This window comes from Delphinus delphis, chromosome 7, assembly GCF_949987515.2.
Source record: "Delphinus delphis chromosome 7, mDelDel1.2, whole genome shotgun sequence".
Classification (NCBI taxonomy): domain Eukaryota; kingdom Metazoa; phylum Chordata; class Mammalia; order Artiodactyla; family Delphinidae; genus Delphinus; species Delphinus delphis.
Window position 1 is genome coordinate 86,123,259 of NC_082689.1, and position 23,942 is coordinate 86,147,200.

General features: G+C 38.5%; 1 protein-coding gene across 2 annotated transcripts in view; it reads right to left on the reverse strand.

Moving 5' to 3' along the window:
* Window positions 1-3,227: 3,227 nt before the first annotated feature.
* Window positions 3,228-23,942, reverse strand: part of ARHGAP15 (Rho GTPase activating protein 15) — a 621,121-nt gene continuing 600,406 nt past the window's right edge. For both annotated transcript variants that reach the window (XM_060015714.1, XM_060015716.1), the window contains one exon: window positions 3,228-3,557. In XM_060015714.1, coding sequence (XP_059871697.1) covers window positions 3,374-3,557 — 184 coding nt within the window. In that variant the 3' untranslated portion in view covers window positions 3,228-3,373. The remainder of the gene's footprint in view (window positions 3,558-23,942) is intronic.

A 23,942-nucleotide genomic window follows, 5' to 3' on the forward strand; every position in this document is an offset into this window, starting at 1 on the left:
TCATAATATATAAATGCTTCTAAGACTACAAGATTATCTCTTGCACTCCTAGAAAACGTTAAAAGCTGTACACACACACATATAAGGCCACACACGAGAAAATGCCAGTGTCCTGCAAGTACCTTGTTTTCTTCTGCCCACTGGTGAATTTAGAGATTCTCTTTCTAAGAAACAAAGTTTCTCATTTTACAACCTCCATTGGATCTCTTTTGCCTGCAGGATAAAATCTAAATATTTTATCACGTCCTGTATCTGACTCCAACTCTATTCTCCAAAATTGCCAGGCGTGTGCTTCACATGAGCTTCTTACTTTTCCTTGGAGGGGTTAGGTCTTTCACGGCTCTGTTCATGCCATTCCTGCTCCCTAGTGTGTCTTCTACATTTTTCTTTGGTTAGTTTTACTCATGGGTCAAGGCCAGATTGAAAGGGTTACCTTCCTAGTGGAGCTTCACCTGACTCTCCCAGGCACAATCTGTTTTTTGGTTCTTTGTCAACCACTGAACTTTAACACCTCTGTACCAGCTTCTGCTCATTCACCCATTCAAAGATACTTTCTTATGAATAAAACTGGAAAAAATACTTTTTGAGCATCTCTGTGTCGAGGTGCTAAACCCTGGGGCTACATGGTCACTAAGAGGGCTGAGCGCCTGATCTGGTACTGAACTGTAACTAATCCCTAGGTGATTGTTTTCCTTACCGGACTGTGAAACTGCCTAGTGTAGTAACATTTGCCTTACTTTGTATTCGATCAGCAGAGCCTAGACTTGCACCTGGATCAGATAAGGTGATTAAGAAATGCTCATTGTCTTTAAATGTCTTCTTGATGGAGAATGTTGATCAGTTTTATAAAATCTAACCCCTCAGCGAGGCAACCTAGTATACCTACAATCTTGGCTTTTAAACTTGGAACAGTGGATAATGAGCATCATCGTTGTCCCTGAGATGTTATGGAAGCTAATGACCTTCCGGCGTAAACTTTTTTATGCCTTTAGTGTGTATAAGTCAGATCCTGTGATGGGCGCTTTGGCTCAGCACCTTGGAACGGTCTTCTTCCAGAGAGGAAACACAGTCTTTGATTAAATGCCCTTAGCGGGCAGGGACAGGACACAGCTGGGGTTTGAATAAGGCTAAATCCCATCAGATTGGAAATCAAGAAGCTGCTGCTTTTGAAGATCATAAATCTGGAAGGCAGCAGAGGCAAGGGGCTGTGAGTCCCTGCTCAGAGAAGGTAGTGCCACGTCTCTGTGGCTGCTAGCGCTTCTTCTCTCTGGCTGTTGCTCCCAGAATTACTTTAAAGATGGACACGGGAAGGGATAAGAGTTTAACACTCGGACTACTAAGAAGCAATGAAAGCCTTGGAGAAGACCTAATTAAGAATATGAAATGTCATGGAAATGAGGAGGACTTGAATGCCAGAAACTCTTGTTTCATGTCTCCATGTTTTTCTGAAAGGCACAAGCACAACTTTGAATAAAAGAAGAGCTTAAAGCTGCAAGTCTGTTAGCTCATTGCTACCAGCAACTTTAGATCATGGGGTTCTGCCTCATGTGACTTTCCTTGGCTTTGTGGTATTTGTATATGTCCCACTCCATGAAACCACACTTCAGCATTTATTGTGGTCGCTTGTGTTCTTGGCCATCAGCCAACTTACTGGCGCCATTGCCAAAATGAAGACATTCAACAGGGGTAAGGGAAACCTCTCCTTCCTCAGGCAGCTCCGTGGATGCTGGAGCTGTGCACGTCTGGCTGTCTCTCGAGCAGCCGCTCTCCCTCCACTGTATACCCCACCCACGCAGACAGCCCAGGCCTCTGAGCTCCTTACTGCTCTAAGTGTTTGCTCTTGGATCCGTGCTTCACGTGTTTTATTTACACGCTTTATTTTTCATTTTATGAACAAATCGATAACTAGACTTACTCTTTATCGCACTGGATTAGCTTTATTTATTCCATTTGAATTTGATTAAAAAGCTGTCAAACATAAGTCTACATTTATATCAGCAGAATAATTTCACAAAACCGGCTATGAGATGTGTTCAGCTAGAACACAGTTTTCAAAATAAAACAATGTTTGATATATTCTAGACAGTTACCCTTTTGTTTATCCATGACAACTGAAATTAACCATCAAATGGATAAAGCAATCCAAGTCCAGTCAAGTAATCCTTAGGGCATATGGAAAAAAAGCCTTTTTTAAAAAAGTTCTTTCTAGATGGATTTAATGTAATTCACCAATAAAGCATCCTCAGAAGCATAATAAAAATTCTACATAAAATGACATAGCCAGGGAAAAGGAAGATATACAGTCTGATGAAGATTCAAAATGGATGTTAACATTAAAAATGAACAGTCATGCAATTCCTGTATAATATAAAGATCAAAATTGCAGGGCACTAATTTTGCTTCTAATTTATAAGACAGTATGTTTATGGGACTGCAAATAGTATATGTAAAAAAACATATCCAGGGCTTCCCTTGTGGCGCAGTGGTTGAGAGTCCGCCTGCCGATGCAGGGGACACGGGTTCGTGCCCCGGTCCGGGAGGATCCCACATGCCGTGGAGCGGCTGGGACCGTGAGCCATGGCCGCTGAGCCAGCGCGTCCGGAGCTTGTGCTCTGCAATGGGAGAGGCCACAACAGTGAGAGGCCCCTGCGTACCGCAAAAACAAAACAAAACAAAACATATCCAATGGCAAATGTTTTGAACTGCCATTTTTCTTCAGAAAAAATGCCATTCAACATGTATTTGTAAATTTCAGCATCTAGCGCCAAGGATAGCTGGACTAGATTTACGCTTAACGAAAAGGTTCTTGAAAGAGGAAATATGTCTATTTTGGTTGAGATCCTGATTTCCTTTGTTCTATTTAAAAAGTATTCATTTCTGCCTTCTCCCGTCTTTTGGTTCTACTCGTGTACACGTGGGCGTATGGGCAGAGGCCTGAGGCAGCCAGGGTAGTGAAGAGGCTCACCTGTGTGGACACATACCCACACTCTCAATCACACTCACACTCACACTCACTCACATGTCTGCACATACACAACCACACATCCAATGCCCGGGAGTCAAATTAACGCTAGTTTTGGATATATGCTGTCCTCTGAACAATATTCTATAGCATGGGGCATGCATAATGTATGCCTAGAAGTGCTGGAATGCACAACACTGAAGGGGTTAATGTAGAACACATATAGGCAAATACTGTCAACTATTTTATTCAAATGTTTGGAACTTAAACACAAAATCATCATTAAGTTTTTACAAAATGAGGCATCTGTCACTTGAATGGAAAAAAATATTTCAGAAATATGTTTACAGAAACGTAAAAATATGAGGCCTCGAGACAGATGTGAACATACTCAGTAACTCGTCTTGTCTGTCAGTCTTCCTCCGAGCCAAAGATCTTACTGTACTCGCTCAGCATGAGCTCGGCGATCTGGTTCTGGTACACCATGTGCACCGCCATGTTCCCTGTCTCGTTTTCAGCTCGCAGAAGGGTGGGTCCAAATACAATCCCTAGGCTTTGTGTGGACATGAGGTTCTTGGATGCCTCGGCCACTATCCTATGGAGAGAGAGAGAAAAAAAAGACCCATTGGAGTTTGAATAAAATTGTGGCTACTTTTGAATTATAAAGTTCTGTGCTCTTGAATCCTTTTTCTTCGTTAAATTTCAACTTAAAGAAGGAGAATAAGGGCAGTGATTGGCTTTGGCAAAACACAGAATGCAACACAAGCAAAATAAAAAAAAAAAAAAAAATTCAGGTTCCAGAAATACTACTAGACCACAGCATTATTTAATCTTCTACTCTGTGTGCTTACTGTATGGAAATAGAACCTATGACTTTTGGGGGGAGGATTCTATCCCCATAATACCTGGCCATTGTGGGTGCTTAATAAATGTTTGTGGAATGAATGAATGAATAAATTAGCAAAAATGAGAAAAATTACTGTGGAGAGTTAACAAGATTCAACCTGTGAAGTGGTTATAGTCAATGGAGGAAACATGCACAGAATATATAAGAAGCCAAACACACAAAAAATAGAACAATAGATACATAATTCATGATGGAAAGACCAAAAAAATAATTAAGTTTTTAGTGATTAGCATGAGTAAAGTATTCCTGACAAATGCTAATTGCAATATGTTTTGTAGAGAGGGTAGGTTCTGGGACATTTAGGTGTATAACAAAATTCTAAGTGTCCCCACCCATTTTACTCAATTTAGCTCACATCTCAATAAAATGCAGAAGACTGTAGCATTTGCACAGGAGAAGAGTCCCACTGGAATCAAAGAAATGTTTGCTTATGTGAGGACTGTGGAGAGCTGGAATACCAATGAAACATTAGGATGTGGTTTTATTACTGGTAATGTCTTGCCTGCTTCAACACGGGACTCTTAAAAAGAAAATAAAGCCCCCTCCTATCAATTGAGACTTTAAAATTAAAAAAAATAATGCTTATTCTCACCATTAGAACCCCCTTGGTTTTATATTAAAATTAGGTTTTAGTGACGTTAGGGAAATAGGGAGAGCACATGGAAGGACAGGGTGCTAAGAAATACTGTACTCTGCATTCCTGCAGAACACCGACCCAAGGGAAATATAAGCTCAGAGAATAAAGTGGGGCAAAAGAATACTTTACTGCAAGGCAGTGGGGCATCCAGTCTCAGAGCCCACTGGGGCACTGGTTGAGCTCTAGCGGACTCTGTGTTTGGTCTGTTTGGGCCTACCTAGTTCCCACTCAGAGGAGGCAGGAGGAAGGAAGACTTGCTCTCTTTCCATCTCTCCACAAACCCAGATCTCTGACATACCATTTCGGTGACCAAGAGCCCATGCCTTCTCTCTCCTGAAAGAGACTGAGAAGGGCCAAAGCCTTCAGTTTGTGACTCCCCACAAGATGTCAGCAAGATGTCATTGACCTGATCAATATCAGTAGTAATCAAGCAAAATCAAGTATTATTCTAAGCAATTTTATTTATTTATTGGCCACAGAGGCATGCGGGATCTTAGTTCCCTGACCAGGGATCAAACCCGCACTCCTATTCCATAGTGGAAGTGCAGAGTCCTAACCACTGGACCGCCAGGGAAGTCCCTATTATTTATTTTTTATTTAATTTGATTTTTAAATTGAAATATAGTTGATTTTATTCTAAGCAATTTTGGGGTCTCATTTAACTTCATAACAATCCCATGAGGTAGTATCTATTATTTAAGCCCTTTTGACAAACGAGAAGACTGAGGCCAAGAGCGGCAAAGTGCCTGATATCACACAGAGCTGAGGCTCAGACCCAGGCAGGTGGGTTGCAGCTCCCGTGGAAACATCATTGCCCTGGGGTGTGTTATGGCTCCTATGCTTAATAACTGGGCTGTCATGTCACTCTACCATCTTCCACATGGTTATTGGTCCTTCCATAAGGGGGTCTGGAGTTTTATTCCTCACAGTAGCATTGTGATTGACAGCCTGGTTACAATGGATTTATTGTGGGGAAAATTACTCTTAAACTTGGACTGAATATTCAAGATATTCTGCCTCCCATTTTCACTTTTCTTCTCCTTCAAATGGAAAGCATTTGTACCTGTGCGTAATGTTGGCAATACTACGTTTCTGGAAGGGATTCTCACATTTAAAGTATCAGTGAGTTATCAGAGACTTCAAGTTTAGAGTTTCCTTTGGAATGTAAGAAACTGTGCCACTTTGCTACTACATTTACCAAAAGTCTGTAGAATGATTTTAAAACACTCTCCTAACCTGGAGTAGGCACAAATGGAGTGGGGCTTTGCTTCTCTTTAATACACCTATTCACCTTGGCTTAAAGTCTCTCTTGAGCCTCTCCCAGACCTCTTGAATATAAAAATCACTTGTATGATCCATTGTGAAGGAAGACAGTTTTTCTCTTTTGGATTTAAAGTAATACCTTTTTGGGATGCTAACTCATTCATTGACTATGCCACAATAATAATTTAAAATTTTGTTAAACAAATATGGAGAGAGATAACATAAGTGATCAATTAATTAACTATTAGGTAAAAGTTGCTTTAAAAACATTACCCATAGGTAGCAAAGGTCTAGGCTGATAAGAATTATCTATCAGAGAACAGGGCTCAGAAGGCATGGGGCATGAAGAAGGTAAAATTAAAAGCAAAAGTCTAGGGCTTCCCTGGTGGCGCAGTGGTTGAGAGTCCGCCTGCCGATGCAGGGAACGCGGGTTCGTGCCCCGGTCTGGGAAGATCCCACATGCCGCGGAGCTGCTGGGCCCGTGAGCCACGGCCGCTGGGCCTGCGTGTCCGGAGCTTGTGTTCCGCAACGGGAGAGGCCACAACAGTGAGAGGCCCGCGTACCGCAAAAAAAAAAAAAAAAAAAAAAAAAAAAAAAAAGCAAAAGCCTATTTAAGTATGAAGGTGAATGGCTGATATAGGGCCAACAGGGGAGAAGAAGAACATTAGGACCTGGAGTCCAGGGAGACTGAAAGGAGAAAGGGGTGACCTCAAGACAGATTGATGATGGGAGATATAGTTTCCTAGTTAATAATGGCTATAATTTCAGTCAATAGCAGGAACAATGAGATTTGGGGTATAGCTGGGAACCAGAATTGTGTCAAACTCAAGGTGACGCTAGAAATCAAGGGACGTCCAAAAGCTGATTATTGGAAGGGACAGTTGTGGCTGTCATTATTGGAGATTATGGGGGTAGAAGCTGGAAGAGGTCTAGGCTATCTGGAGGAACTGGCGTGACTGGAGGGGTCTCCAGAGCATACAGGAAAGATATAGCTGGTGGGACTCGAGCTGTGAGAGGAGAAAAAGAAGGCTGAAATGGGACTAGATTATTTTTTAATTTTCCCAGTGTTCTTTATATTTTTCCTGCTCAGCAAAAGTCCTGATCTGAGAATCCAGAGCAGGACCAAATCTAGAGGAAAGCAAGGCTGAGTTTCAATGGAGTGAAGAGTAGGAGGCTACAGCGGGCTGTCAGAGCCCCCTCTGGGAAAGGATTCGCTCTTGGCCAGTGGATCATGGGAGAGGACTCCTGTAATGGATTTCTGCCAAGTCATCGGTTTCCTAAATTTCCCATGGACAAGTGTTCACTTTGAGCTCTTCTGTGTGTGTAAATGTGGAACATTCATGCCATCTCAACCTGTGTTATTTGTGTCCATTTCTCTTCACATTCTCCATGTGACTTTAATAAAACCAGTTTTAACTAATGGGTGCTTTCAAGTAATCTTGTTACATGTAGATTTTACCAAATAACACTTAGTGTTGTATTCTTGTTATATTTGCATTACTGCAGGTTAAATTTTCTTAGCAGCTTGGAATTTTTTCCAAGTTGGGAAAATTAAGTTACTTGCAATAACTTTTAGAAAAATCAAATGTAGTTAAGAAAGAATGTTAAGAAAATGTGGATATGTATTATACAGAATGCATGCTTTCTTGCCTATTCTCTGTTACAAAACGTGTGCTTGTGTGTGTGTGTGTGTGTGTATGTATTTCATTGGCAATTTATGTTCTGAATATCAACCAACCAGTAGTTGGTATATTGAGAAATCAATCAATCTTTAGGTTAGAAAATGCTGAGGGTGAAGACTATTTTGGGGTGGAAGTCACCAACTACCGAACTATATGATTCATGTAGATAGACAAAAATATTCTCACATCAACATTCACATTAGATTATACCCCTTTATAGTAAAGAGTGGTGATAGATATTTCTAGCAAAGAAGGCTCCCAAACTGGGGATGTCTGGAAAATGTATTCATGCTGTTATGGATGTATTCATGCTGTTATAGACTTCACTATTCAAATGTGAACTTACTTACGCTGTACCTCAACAGACTCTTAAATAGTTAAGTGGTTGATTTAGGACCACATAAGTAGTCAACCACAATGTCAAAATACAGCTAGAATACAATCCTACGAAATTATTCAAATCTCAGTTTTTTACCTCAGATCAATGGGTGTCATAATTTCCACTCTCACTATGGGGACTATCTGGGCATTGCAAGTGTCATTATTTCTGAAGGCTTCAACTAGTAAAACATATGTAGAGGAGAAATAGAGGCTATCGAAAGAAATAAAAGCCCTGCATGGAAAAAAATGCAATCTAGTATGTAAGATGGAAAACTCTCAAAAACAGTTAAGTTGTACTTCCAGTAGTTTAAAATGCAGTTGAGTTGTATTATTGGAGGGGAGGATCTGATTCAGAAACCAAATACATTTTTACTATGGGTTTGGCAGTACTTCCAAGACAGCTTTCACTAAAGTGAGTTCTGCAAAACACCATCTCTGTGACATACTTCACAAAAATAGCAATCTGGAGTAAGAAAGTTTTGGAGAAAATTATATGCCATTTTTCTTTCTTGGAAATTTACAATGCACAATAGCATAATAAAGGCTCTGACAAGTCCTGCAGAAAACTAACCCTGTTCATCTTTGTGTAACTCTTGTGCTCCCTAACTTACTTGCACGTTGTGGATCCTCTTTCTTGAGAGACAATAAACAGCATACATTAAGAAATGTTACTTCTAGTGTGCTTTGCTAAGGATCTACTAAGTCTGAAACATTATGGATTTTACCCTCCTATGCCACCCAGGCTTCAGAACTCCATAGCAGCTAATTCAAAGAGAGGTCAGATTGTGGTCATTTCTGGCAAGTTCCACCCCTCTGGTAGGGCTTAGATTTCATCTGGCCTTAAACTCCATGACAGTGTTGTAAATTTTGAGCTACAATTTAACCTGTTTTCAGCAAAGAAATGAAAGAAGCTCCCTTTTTAGGACAAAACAAAGGCCAAAAGGCAAAAGACCACATCTGAATGAGAAAGGTGAGAGCAGAGACATGGTTGAGAGATTACCATACAGTAAATTGATGGATGGTAAGAAGGTGCAAAAACATTTAGATCTTAGATCAATATTTGGAAATTCTTCTACATGTTTGTTTACTCACCATTAGATTACTCCCAAGAAATCCTTATAGCAAAGATACGTGATTTGCAGCCACAAGAAGAGCTCAAAGTTTAGTGCCTGTGAATGCTTGACTAATAGGAAAAATACCCCAAACTGCAACTCTTTTGAAAAAGGCTATTTATTAACACTGCTTAGTTTAAAATAGCCTGACAAAAATAATTATGATTTTATGAATTTCTTCACAAAATAGCACTTGATATGTGTTCATTTTAAAAGAAACTCTTATACCGCTAACTAAATTCAAGTTTATAAAATCTTGAAGTGGGTAAGAATTCATTTTTCTGGCAAGAGATCAAAAAGGTGATATACAGTTTACAGCATAAGAAGGAAAAGAAATACCAGAGCTACTTTTTGTTGGGCCCAAATGGACGGAGCAATGATCCATCAATTTTAGATTATTTTAGAAACAATCTATAATCCAGAGCTATAGATGCTGGACCCCAGGCCAAAAAAAAATCCTCAGAGCCTTATGCTGGGTAAGTTTTTCCAAAAGTGAGCTGAATTGCTAACTCAAAGGAATTTCTTAGTTGCTTAAAATCACAGTCAAATGATTCAAAATGAAAGAGAGATTTACTATAAAACTAAAAATTAATGCTGAATTAAGAAGACCAAAGCATTTAATAATAGTCCAGCTCCAAACAGATATACGGATGCAAACTTCCTTTTAAGTTTGTGCTTTGCTGTTACCATAGTGACTTGCAAAGCAAGTCGAAAGCCACATAATTGCCTGCAGAACAAGCCTCAGGTTATTGGAGGTGTACTAAAAATATTCCCTTCCCTATCTCTGGATTGCTGTGATTTTCCAACAGACATAACTTTAGGATGGTTTAACTTGAATGGGGAAAGTGCGGTGGTAAACGTACTTTTGCCATCAGGTCACACTTGCAAAATACAGCTCATCCACTGTATGTGAAATGTTAATTGTGACTTTGACCATTTCAGTGAAGAGAGGCTGTTAAATATAGAATAAATTTTCAATGTGCTCAACTTATGTTTCCTATGTGCTATAACTACTTTGGGGGGGGGGTTCCATGCTAACCATATGCTTGCCTACTCTCAATTTGCACAAACTATACTGCTGTCTACACTGGCCTTTTTATTTTTTTTTTAAAGATTGGGGACTTAGCAGGAATTCTACCTTCTCCCTTAAAGTCATGGCTGTATGTTAGAAAATTTTTCAAATATTGCAAAAGCAGAAGAGCATTCAGAAATGTTTTTGCATTTAATACTAATGTAGTTCAAGGCAGTGATTCACTGGTGATTCAGTCATTTTTTATATGCAAATTTATAAATTAATTGATTTAAACTAATTGTAAAGTCTTCAATTTTATACTTAAATATCATATTATTGTTTTCCAAAGTAAGCAAAAAACTATCCTCCTAAAAAGCAATTACTGCTATATTCTGACATTTTTGCTTTTAAATTATCTTTAAAGCTACGTGTATGTAATTCTTTCAAAGCACATCATGGAAAAGGTACTTTATATGGCAGTCGCACATTCACAGGTAACATGGCCTTATTCTTTGCATTTATTGAGTACCCTCTTTGCATTGATTTCATTGCAAAAGACTGAAACATTTTCAGTTATTCACTTGTTTCATATTTATATTGATTGGCCATTACAGGGAGAGTCTAATGTATCTTTAAAGCAATATTCAGAACAATAAGATAGGAGGAGTGATAAAATAAAAAAAGGGACTAGCCCATAGACTTCAAAATGGCTTATTTCTGGTTGGAATATGTATTCTATAAGGTGATAACAACCATGGATAAAATGGGATATCATAGCCAAAGCCCTTACATAGTAGATAATATCAAAAGGAACACTAACAGTAGTCACTATTTGTTGAATATCTTTTATGTATTAATCACTGTGCTTCAAATATATCACAATTTCCAAAGGTAGACTTAAAAATCAGCTTTAATTTCTTTTGTTATGATTATAAAGTAATACATTCTATTAGCATTTGAAAATTTAGTAAAGTATAGTAAAGAAAAAACCACACCAGCAACTGTGAACAGTAACTCAAGGTACCCATTATTCATTCATAAAAATCTGTTACTCAGTAGACCTGCCATTACTCAACACCTGCTAGGTGCCTGACGCTGTTCTGGATGTTGAGGATGGTGCAGTGAGTAAAACAAAATCCCTGCCCATATGCAGCATACAATCTAGTGGGGGAACCAGACAACGAACAATACACTAATCAGTATACGGTGTGATTTCAGGCACTGAGGTACTTCAAGAAAAACTAAGAGAAGTGGTGGTTCTTCCACTGACCCTGGGAGCCTTTTAAAAGTTTCTCCTGGCCTAGAATCCATCCCCAGAGATTCTTCTTTACCAAGAATGAGTGGAGCCTGGCTGGCTGTAGATAATACAGCCCCTAGATTATTCCACTGTGTAGAGAGGTGGAAAGTGCACATGTGGCAGACAAGGTGCTCAGGAGTTCTTTCTAAGGAAGGGACGCTAGGGCAGAGAGCAGCTTATGTGCACACACCAAGGGAAGGAAAACGCCAGGCAGGGAAAAGTAGGTAGAAAGCTCCAGTGGTGAAGTTGGGCTGGGTGGTTCTAGGAATAGAGAAGAGGAGAGTGAGGCAGAGAAGGTAGGAGATGCTGTGGGCGGACTCATGGGCCTTGGTAAGGATTTAGGACTTAATTCTAACAGTGATGGGAATTCAACCTTGGGTTTTGAGCAAGAGAATAACACTGCCAGCATTTAATATAAATGTATAAGTAATTTATTTACATGCATATTCAAGAAAATACTTTCTATATAATTTTGTATTCACCGTTTTTCACTTCTATCATGAGCAATTCCCATGTTTTATATAAGTAGTATATATTTTTTACTCATTATCTTATATGGGACAGAATGGGCTGTACCCTATGATTTCTTAGTATAAGTGAAATTGATGTATTAAAAAATCTTTTTGTACTCTTTCTCCACATTTTGGAGTATTTCTTTAGGCAGTGGTTTCCAAATGGGGCAACTACCCACTCCCACTCCCCCTATTAGGCATTTGCAATGTCTGGAGACATTTCTGATTGTCATGACTGGGCGGGGTGGGGGAGTTGAGTTGCTATGGTATCTAGTGGGTACAGGCAAAGGATGCTGCTAAACATTCTACAATGCACAGGACAGTCCCCCAAACAAAGAATTTATCCAGCCCAAAATGTCAATAGTGTTGCTGTTGAGAAACCCTGCCTCAGGGTAAAATAGTAGAAATGTAACAATTAGATCGATGGTTCTGAAACTTTACCATTCATGAGAGTAATTTGGAAACCATATGAAACACAAGTTTGCTGAACTTCACCTTCAGATTTTTGGTTCAGCACCTCTGGAGAAGGACTTGAGAATATGCATTTGTCACAAGTTCCTAGAGATGATACAACTGGTCCCGGGACCACACTTTGAGAACTTGTGCTAGATTAAGATATTGGTTCTCTTTTCTTAAAATATGATAACGTGGGATACGTAACATGACAACCCATAGTCCTGTTAGCATTATTATCACTTGGTTTTATTCTTTTTAAAATAATTGCTAACTTGATAGGTGAAAAATGATTGTCGTTTGGATTTAGGATTCTTTTAAGTTAGGTAATGGGGAAGAAGTTAAGAAAAGAACAGCCATGTGGATTTTTTCTTCTGTGAACAATTGTTCATATCACCTGCCTTTTTCCTATTGAGAGCATATCATTTTATTTGTTTACTTAATCCACTTACTTATTTTGTATAACAAAACTAACACATAGTCTTTAACAGTGTGCTAATCAGGAGTATGTAGAATAAAAAGGTAAAATACTCTGGCTTTCTAGTCAAACTCCTTCATGATAACTCTAATTAACAGATGGGTGTTCCTTCTGGATGCTTTTCTATCTATCCATCTACCTATCTATCTATATATATATTTTTTCTTTTTAAAAAAGTACATAATATGGTACAATTTGCTTTATTTCCCCTTAACTATATATCATGGGAATCTTTCCAAGTCAGTACATATAAAAATACCTTACCCTTTAAAAAAAATGTTGTTACATTTCATAATATGGAAATAATTTATTTAACCATTCCCCTGCTGATGGACTTTTAGGTTGCTTCTAATTTTTTGCTGTTACAGACAATGCTACAATGAACATCCTTGTACATATAGATTTGTGAGTTTTTTATGTATTAAGATGCATAATACTTCATTACTTTTGTTGTACTTATATTCTCCCAATTCTTTTTTTCCTTAATTTTGTTTATTTAAATTTTGTGTGGTCACATCTAGCACTCTTTCTTTTGGAATTTCTATCACTGTTTTTGTTATTATAAAATTCATCCATTTAAATAAATCAGATAAATGTCATTAATATTTTTTCCTAACTTTAAAAAATGATTTCATTTCATATCCTCTAATTCATCTCAGTATATTTTACTGTTTGAAATGTGATGGTAATCTCAATCTTCTTTTTCTTCAAAAGCTAGCTGATTCCCCCAACCACATTTCTTGAATAAATTTCCATTCTCCATTGATTTGTGATGCTACCTTCCTACAACTCACAGACACACACACCTGGTATTTTTACTCTGTGGATGATTTCTGTGTGTATTCTTAGCTAGTACTTTGCTGTTTAAATCATGATAACTTTAATAAACATTAGGAATCTTCCCATTTTTTTTCTTTTTCAGATGGGAAGGAAAATGTTCAGATGGACAAAAGGAGCCTGAGAAAGATTGAATAATTTGATCAACACCATGTAGTTAAGCGGCAGTAGCACCTAGATGAAGATGCAGATCTTTATTACTCTGGGAGATAGATATTCTTTCCACAAATAACTAAGATTCAAGAATTTGGGGTTTGAAATCAAGGGGTTTCTTAATGTTGAGGCCTGAGGCCTGAGGCAGACGTGGAAGAGAAGTGAGTCAGAAAGTTGGCACAAGTCTTGGGTGACATATTTTGATTTTTTAATCACCTAACTCACACCCAAGGATATATTTATAGGGATGAGAAGGATGTTCAGGTGGAAGAAAAACCAAATGAATACATATTGTCTTTTTCTCCAGAATCACACAGTGTTTTAAACTTCTGAGAGCATTCACTTCTCACTGTGAAAAGAAACGCACTATTTGTGAGATTGGTTGAGAGTTTCAGCTATTGTTTCCCTTAGCTGTTTTCTCTTAAGCTTTAAAATGGTTTTAGCCATTCAGATTTGACCTTGTCCGCAGTAAAAGAAGTCTTAATTTTTATTCCCTGAGCTCTGTTGATCTACCAATAACCATGGATAATATCACCATCCTGGGAAGACACTGCCCTGGATTTAGGGGAGAAAGGCTGGGGAATGTATTACATGTTGGGAGTATTTTTAGAAAAGAAAAAAAATATATAAGACTGTTTATTATTCTTTACTTGGAATTTGTCCAATAAGGCAGTTAAAACACTAGTAACGTTTTATATAGAACATTGGGGGTGTGCGTGGGTCAGCATTAATTAGGCCAAGCAGAATAAGGCACCTAATTATAAGACATTAGTGGAAAATACAGAACTTAAATATTTGCCTTGTGATGTTAGATAAAACTAAAAGGAATACTATCAATATGCAAAGTCAGGATTCATCAACCTCTTTTTTTTTTTTTTTAATTTCTTTTCACATAGGTGAAGAGAACAGCTATTTCGCTAAGGGCATCTATCAAATCTTCAGCAGTTTTCTAGAAAATTGTTTCCTTATTTAAAAGGTCCCAGAATAGCTGAAAGAGAATCACTTGTAGTTTGGGTGTCAGCATTCATTCGTCCACACTTAATTTTACTTTCTGAGGAAAAACAAGCTTTAGATGTTTCTCACAGTGACTTGACTCTGAGAGGCTGCACAAATAGAGGCTCCAGGGTGAATGTGTGAAGCAGAGTGACAGGCTCCTCAGTGACACAGGGCAGGGACTGATGGTGTTTTGGTTTGGAAAAAAGAACAATTAGGGAAGCCACGATGACTGAAAGCAAAAAGCCATGATATGGAAGAAAAAGTCTATTTTCCTCTAGTAAATCCAGTTCCTGGAATTGGCCCAGAGACAAATTTCACCTCCATATGACGAATTAGAGTTATGAAAATAGACTAGACTCCTTCAAAAGATTCACAGTTATTATAGAAAATTTAGAAAATGAAGTTGAGTCAAAATAGAAACTAAAAATCCCTGATAAGTCCATCACTTAGATATTACTATTATTAATATTTGGTATAGATTTTTCCAAGTGTATACTAGAAAAAGAGCGGGACTATCTATCAAGGTTATTAAACATTCTGCACTTAAAAAGAACATGAGTTCCCCATCAGGAGGCATTCAGAGATGTTCCAGATTCCCGTATTGAATGGCAAAGTGAATGACATTTAAAGTGTGGTTTGGTTTGGGCTTCCAGATTAATGACGAAAGAATGAACATTCTGGGAAAGTCAAACTATCGTTAGAGATGAGGTGGGATAATATATAATAACTGAGGTTTCTTCCCCACCCTTCCTAATGCCTCTTTCTTTTCTCCAAGATTCAATCAGCAGCGTTTTGTCTTCAGTGGAGGGATGGTACAACAGAAAAGCAGAGAAAGTGCTTTGGATTTTTGTAAGCTAGGGCATTTGAATTGAAAAGGACTGGGCCTAAGTGCCCTGGACTCAGAGTTGCAGCGATGGCTTAACCAATAGATTGGAAGGTGGATCAAGAGCCAGGCTGCCCTGCTGCCAGACAAGAGAAAGATTTCTCTGGATCGGTAGAAAGAGAGTTAAAAAGAGAGCTGAGACTTTGGTGAGGTCCCATGAATGCGGCCCAATCCTGAGTCCTTCTTATCCCCCTTCCCTGGGGATGCGGGCTGTTGGAAGGTTTGAGGATTCTGAGATCAGATAGACCCATATTCCCCTCCTTGGGGAAAACCTAGGGTTATAAAAAAATTCCAGACTTCCTCATGTTCAGTGTATCAGGAATAAAGACAGATTACCGCATGGTGTATCTACGCAAGGGTGGCATAAGATAACTCCACAGTGTCTGTCTGACCAGTGACTGAAACCAAGACCTGGAATTGGAAGTTGGGGATGATGACAGAAAACCAGAAGGAAATGAAGACAAGCCAGGACAGGTGACAAAAGCCAGACACTTACTACCCTGCTTATCTGCTTTACTACCTTTCTCTAGTAGAATGTAAACATCTTAAGGACCAGGACCTTATCTGTTTTTGTTTAGTGCTGTATTCCTAGACCCAGATTAGTGTTTGGCGCATAGTACTAGGTGCTCAGTAAATACTTATTGAAATGCTGTATAAACGGATGCTCTCCCTGCCCCCCACCAAATGCTGAGGCCATACGTAGCCCTCCAGACCTAGAAAGGATCCAGGAAAATGTCTAGAAGTGTCTAGAAGACACTCTGAACTGACTAAATTTAAATCATTTCGATGAATAGGGCTCACAGGGGAAATTAGTTTCAATTGTGGCACAATATTTACATTTCTGGCACACCTGAGTTTCATACCTACTCCGAGATGATGAGAACACGAAGGCAGAGATGAACAGAGATACTATTTCTTGACAGCTAGTTAAGGGCCTGTAAGTGTGCAGGTTGCCTTTCCTTCCCATGTATTATCTGACAATGAGATTCTAACATGTACCCAGTTTGAACAAAACTGGTGAGAGGAGTTTAGAATAAAATGTAATTTTTATCTGGTTTATACTATGGATGGTTGAAGTTAAAGACAGTGACATCATTTTTCTTGGCCATCTAAAATCTGACCATCAAATTCTATTTTAGGTAAAATGCTTGATGTATCTGCAGAAATACAAACCCCTTCAAAATGTTTATAATACTTGGCTTAAAGATAGAAACTATTTGTTTTGCTTTTACACACATGAATTTATAATCTGTAGTGTGGTGGAGAAATAAATTGTGCCAGTTTCTGCATCTGTCCTTGTACATATGGACGTCAGGCTAACTCATGAGTCTATTGTTCAGCACACACCTCTGTAATCACCTGTTATGACTCAAATCTAGACCTTTTTGTGCCTCTCTCAAGTTTCATCTGCTGTTATCCATGCTGAGTTTTCATTCTTGCACATACATTTTATCATAATATTATATGTTAGTCATAAAGTATAATAATAGAGATAAGAGGGATTTTGAATTTAAAACATTGTAAAATGTGCTATAATTATTATATATTAAAAAATTACTTCTATCCCACCAGAACTAAACCATGTGATTTGTGTGCTTTTAGTGAGTAAGGGGTGAGACTATAGGTAACCTAAGCTATTTTTAAGTGTATATGAACCAAGCATAAATTAAATAAAGTGACACCAAGGCTGAAATAATGTAAGCAAGCACCAAGTGAAACACTGCAGTGAATTCAAAATAGAGTAGTGTACTGCTACTGACGGTTCCCCTATCCTGACATGCTGACTTAATCTGGCATCAGGAAGGAAGAGAACAGGATAAAGACAGAGAGAAGGATAAATAGAGAAATGAAGATTATTTTTAGTGTGATCATGACCAGGCCATTCATATTTCTCCTATAGCCTGGAACCAGTCTTATACTTATTGGAAGGTGTGACCTTTAAATATTCCTTACTTGCAAAACGACAAATATTCTAGAAGCTCGGTGTTAGCTTGTGGAGGCATCTGTCCCGCTAGCTCTTTGCATGGAGTTTACTGCAGGGGGGGTGAAAATTGTAGATGAGCAAATGTGTTACTTATTCTTTACATTTGCAGACTTTAGGGTAAGTTCTCCTTGACAGCTCCCCGATTTCTTTAACGCGGCAAACCTTTAATCAGTCTAGATATGTTAAAATGTGATTTTTACAGCGAATTGACCTGAGTTGAGTACTTGAGTTGAAATGTGTATTTTTCACCCACAAAAGCTGACTTGGAGGAAAAAAAAAATCAGATATTCTATGATATACTTTGCCTTAGTGACAAGATGTTTTGGGGGAAATCATCCAAGCTTGAAATAAAATCTTTATTGAAAGTAATTCTACATTCATGCCAGTCAGATACATTGTAGGATTAGACCGGATATCCCAGGGGAAAACTACGGTATATGCACCAGGCAGAGTTGATTATTTGGACCTCCTGTCAGTTCTTAACTTCCTGACAATGGCTGAAGCATTCACAACCGTTACAACTCCGTTTTCATCTTTATTTTGAGAGAAAGTTAATACACTTTACCTTAACTACGCCAAATGTACTGGAAAATAACCCAGTAATAAGATACACCCCGCCTACCAAGTGATATCTGTGTGTAGAGAACATTTAGCTGTGCATTTTAAGGAAACAAATACAAGCAGCAAATGACAGAAAGATATTGTGATTATTTTTTCTACTTAAACTTTAAAATTTTTCTGGCAAAGCCTCCTGTGTGCTGTCTTAAAATCAACAATGTATACATAATTATGGAGCCAAATAAATGGCTTTTATTGAAAATTTCCTTCAAATGGCAGATGGGGGAGGCTTTTCAAATTATTATTGCTAGAATAATTTGGTTATCAATGTTATTTGGTGTCAAAAAGGAAGACACAGGTACGCCAGGTGACATTTGGCTCCATTTAGAGAATCAACAACAGCCTGGGATGTCACTTTTGAAAAAGTCATAAAATTGTTTCTTTGGATATAATTAACACTGTGACTAAAGAAGAGAGAAAAAGGCATAATTTCAAATTTAGATTTATAGACTGATTTGCTGTGAAGACAAAACATCCTTGTAGTTCTAGAGGAAAGGAAAAGACATAAACCCCAATAGATGTTTGATAATAACCATGTTCAATTTAAAAATTCAGAACTTAATTTTGTAACTCTCATCTTTTGGTTATATATTTTTAAATGCTTTGCTTGCACACTACCAAAGAATGAAAGCAAAAGGGTGAGGTGGCCCATGACTCACAAGTATAAGGAGAGAAATGATGACCTACTATCATGTTATAGAAAATGACAACATACTCCCCTAGACAAAGAAGTCTCAAGGTGAAAAGAATATGTGTTCTGAGAACTGTATTTCCTACCTGAGTAATGCATTGGTTAAAAAACTTAAGTTGAAAAAACTTTGTTTTTAAATTCAAAAGATTATGAATGTCCTTCAGTGGGTGAATGGATAAACAAACTATGGGATGGAATAATGGAATATTATTTGATGATAAAAAGGAATGAGCTATCAAACCATGAAAAAATGTGGACGGGGCTTCCCTGGTGGCGCAGTGGTTGAGAGTCCACCTGCCGATGCAGGGGACATGGGTTCGTGCCCCGGTCCGGGAAGATCCCACATGCCACAGAGCGGCTGGGCCCGTGAGCCATGGCCGCCAAGCCTGCGTGTCCGGAGCCTGTGCTCCGCAACGGGAGAGGCCACAACAGTGAGAGGCCCGCGTACCGCAAAAAAAAAAAAAAAAAAAAAAAAAAATTTGGACGAATTTTAAATGTATGTTGCTAAGTGAAAGAGGCCAGTCTGAAAAGCCTGTATGATTTCAAGTATCTGACATTCTGGAAAAGGCAAAACTCTGGAGATAATGAAAGATGAGTGGTTTCCAGGAGTTAGGGGAGAGGGAGGAATGACTGGGCAGAGCACAGAGGATTTTTAGGGCAGTAGATCTATTCTGCATGATACTATAATGGTGGATATATGTTATTATATATTTGTCAAAATCAATATAATATACAGCAAGAGTGAACCTTAATGTAAACTATGGACTTTAGTTAATAATAATGTATTGATGTTGGCTCATCAATTGTAACAGATGTCCCACACTAATGCAAGATGTTAATAATAGAGGAGATTCTGCATGTGTGTTTGGGGGTGTGTGGGGCTAGATAGCATATGAAAACTGTGTAATTTCTGCTCAGTTTTCTGTAAACCTAAATCGGTTCTGAAAAATCTATTAATTAAAAAAAAGTAAAAAAAAAAAAAAAAAGATAACGAAAGCAGATTGCATTAATTCAGGGTCCGGAGGTCCATTTCCCTGTTTGTCTATCCTTACGGGCACACACATTTGAATGGCTTTGCACTGTACGTCAGTCACCGTATCCAAAACCATATTTAAGTTTGTTTCTACGAGGAAGCCTTTAAGAACTGTATTCTGATCACTTCGTTATTTGCTTTCTTGGCATTTAAACATTCAGATTGTATTACATTATTGTTGACGGTTTATTTTTATCTCTAAGGTATTTCATGCACATATGTTTTATCTCCCTCAATTAGATTGCAGAATCTTTGAGTTTAGGTGATGTGTCACCTTCTACTTTTCTCCTGTTTTCACTGCAGTAGGAAATTTGGGTATTCTATACCTTCCTGTTATTACAAATTGATTTTGCTTTATAGGTCACTGGCAGGTTAAATTTTTCCTCACCCAGATGTGTTTTGCTCAAGCAGAAAGTGAGCTGAACTGAACAAAAATGAGGTACTCCCTTATACTTTTCTATCTACAGTCAGAGCAAAGCTGTCCACAGCTACTCCTTTTTTTTTTTTTTAATTAATTAATTTATTTTTTGCTGCGTTAGGTCTTCGTTGCTGTGCGCGGGCTTTCTCTAGTTACGGTGAGCGGGGGCTACTCTTCGCTGAGGTGCGCGGGGCTTCTTGCAGTGGCTTCTCTTGTTGCGGAGCACGGGCTCTAGGGCGCACGGGCTTCAGTAGTTGCAGCACGCAGGCTCAATAGTTGTGGCACACGGGCTTAGTTGCTCCGCGGCATGTGGGATCTTCCCGGACCAGGGCTCGAACCCATGTCCCATGTCTTGGCAGGCGGATACTTAACCACTGTTCCACCAGGGAAACCCACAGCCACTCTTGTTAGCTTCTGTTTCTTAAGTCCAGGAGGGAAGTCAAGATCATCAGTGAAACCCTTGAGCCCTTTTCCATGTCAATCCTCTCCCTTTCTCCTTTCCCCTGTCTTCTCTTTTTACTTCTTTTGAAAAAAAAAATTACAGAGGATGACTGGAGAATTGAATTTGGAAATACAGCAATCTTATGTAACATTTAGAGGTATTTTTTTTTGGAAAAGAGAATTCAGTAAGTGCAAAATATCATCTGTGGATGCTCCGTTTTCAAAGGTTTTATGAGGTAGTGTGAAATTACTTTAGGTTAAGGTGTCAAAAATAGAATGCAGGAGTTATGAGGTTTGTGTTGAGCAGTCTTGCTTCTTCACAGAAATGTCTACATCATCCAAATGAGAAAGAATCCATCTCACTGACCTAGAGAATCGTGTAGACATCCCTGAGGCTTACTGACCCAGCACAGCATAGGAACCTGGAGAAAAAGGCGATTCAGTGAGGAAGCCTTTGTCTCGTAAATGCACACAATTTTAATTGATGTAGAAGATCAATGTGTACAAAGAAACAGAAAGCCTGGTTTCCTCCCCTGGCTCCACTTTTTATTGCATGTAGGACTTTGGGGATTCACTTAGCCTTCCTCAGCCTCAGTTCCCTCTTTTGGAAAATCAGACAGTTGGGCTGGAAGAGTTCTAATGTCCTTGTTGAACAATTTAACGCTTAAAAAAAGCTTAAACTCTTTTCTTCCTCAAATTTGAAATGATTTGTAAGGAAAGTTGACACGCTCGGAAACACATGGAAAGCATAGTACTCCACTGCAAAATAAGGAAACCCTAAAATTTAAGGGGTTGTAATAATATCTTAGGTATATGTGTACACGCTTTAAATATAATAGACATATAAAGGGTATGTATGTATATTTTTGCTATAAGGCATACATTTATTTATTAAAATAAAGAATGAAACAAAAAGGCAGACACTGGGAATTTTTAAGGAAACAGACACGAGCCTCCTGTTCTCTTGGAAGCATAAGGGTGTGTCTGTAGTCTGCATTTTTGTTTTCATAACACCTATAAAAGAATAGCGGCAATGGACCAACAGACCTTCTCTGGCAGACATGACACACAGGTTTGCTTTACCTGGCTGATGGTGGCTGTCTGCTCCGTGGGGAAGGACCCTGAAGTTGAAAGAGTGATGTGACCAATCAATAATGTCTACATGGGATTTGGATGGAGAATGGTGGTGTATGTGCCAGGAATGTGCCATTCAGGGCAAAAGTAATTTTGAAAGGAAATCAGATACATCTATAGAAGAATTACAAAGCCTTCCTGGATGAGAAAGAATCTGGAAACTTGAGAGGCAAGCTGTTGGGGGCATTTGAACCAAGTTGCCCTTAAGTAAGTATAGAAAAAAAAGGGAAAATTGTAGCTGCATAGAGGTGTCAAAGTAGACAAAGAGTGAATTTAGATATATATGAGTTAAATTTCAAGGATAACTCTCTGAAAGAGATTTAAGGAAATATATACAAAAGATATAAATTGGTAGTCCTTTCAAATCAGAACATATATACCTGCTTCATTTTTTAAAAGAAATTACTCAATATTTATAATATGTATTTTAAAAAACCCAGTTCCCAATGGATGTACATTATCCACCCCACCCCTATATCTTATTAACTCATAATCATCACAAGATCAGAGCTTTCTCTGGTTGTATATGAATACTGAAGAGAAAGTCATAGAAAGGAAAAATACAGTCTCTCTATGGTTAAAAAGATCTACTAATGTCAGTGGTTAAGTGGTAATTTTATTGAATAGTGATAATAGAGGGAAGACGTACAACGCTGTGGAATAGAAGAGGGTCAGTGGAATCTATTCATTTTGTGTTTATACGTTTGTACTCTTGCATGGCGCCTCATTGCCATGCCTTATCTAGGAGGATTACTAATATGACAACACTCCTGATTTATAGAAGCCCAGTTAGGTTAAACAGTTTGATTCATTTCAATTGGATAAAAAAAACTCTTGTTGAAGCTGAATTCTTGCTTTGCAACGAACACAAACTCACACTCATTATTACTTATGGTGCTTTTCTTTATGGATGAAGTGCTTCGCAGCCAAGTAGCAGTAGTCACCAGCTGATGACCATAAGGAAAGGCAAACACTGTCAGTGGAATAACATCCTCAGCCAAGTGTTTATGTTGGATGCATATACAATACATAACTGTTCTTAACTAATGATACAAAGTTGGCCTCCCCAAGTTTCTCCTTTTGTATTATTTCTTGCCACCCATGTGTTAAGCAAGATTTTCTCAGGACCTAAGCCCCACCCTAAAAGTAAGTTCGGCTTCTTTGCAAGTTGGATTTATTCCTTCTAGCTTCCAGGGGAATATCATACATCAAATAACTGTGAGTTAGTTGTACATACAATTGTGGTGATGTGGCTGCTAATGAAGTTTCCAGAGGTGGTTAATTTATGTACAGAGTATCTGAAGCAATGAAATGACCTGGTTAATTGGGAATTTTTTAATGTGGCCCTTTAAGACCGTTTGTTTATATTTTCTTTCCGAATCTATTGGTTTATTACATTCTCAATGAAAGCTTTTTTTTTTTTTTTTTCTTTTCCTGCAGGCAGGGAAAACATCTAAGTCTTCCTATTAAGAACTTTATTTTCTTTCTTTTCCTTGCTCCAACTTTCCTTGCTTTAAATTTTCTCTAACCTACAATTTGGAATTTTCTCTTCAATTGGCTGAAGTAATGTTTTACTGGCATTCCTCTGACCAGATATTCCCTTGATATGTTCAACACCAAGCTGAAAGATCTGGCCAACCGCTGGGACAGAGGGAATGAGGCATTGGTACATTAGGAGTGAGATGAAGCCAGCTAGATCAGACAGAAGCTGGTGCAGCCCAGACCATGGCTCTAGGGGCAGAGAGAAGCTACCAGAAAGAGTCAGTACTGAGATCACAAAAAGCTAAGCAACACAAGTTGGCAAAGTAGTTTTTAAAAGGCTACAGCCAGGGGATGAGCCATATTTGCAGCAACGAAATGGCAACTGTCTAAGACAGTCAGTGTGTCAGCCTAAGACAGATAGACATGGTCAGGAACAGCGCTACTCATGACCAAGGTATCAGGCCCTCCAGTCGAAGTCTCTGCCCCTATTTTTCTAAACCTCAAGTGCTGTCTGGCAAGCCATCCTCTCTCTGATAAAGGAGCTAATGTTTGTTCAGTCCTTGCCTTGTGCCACTC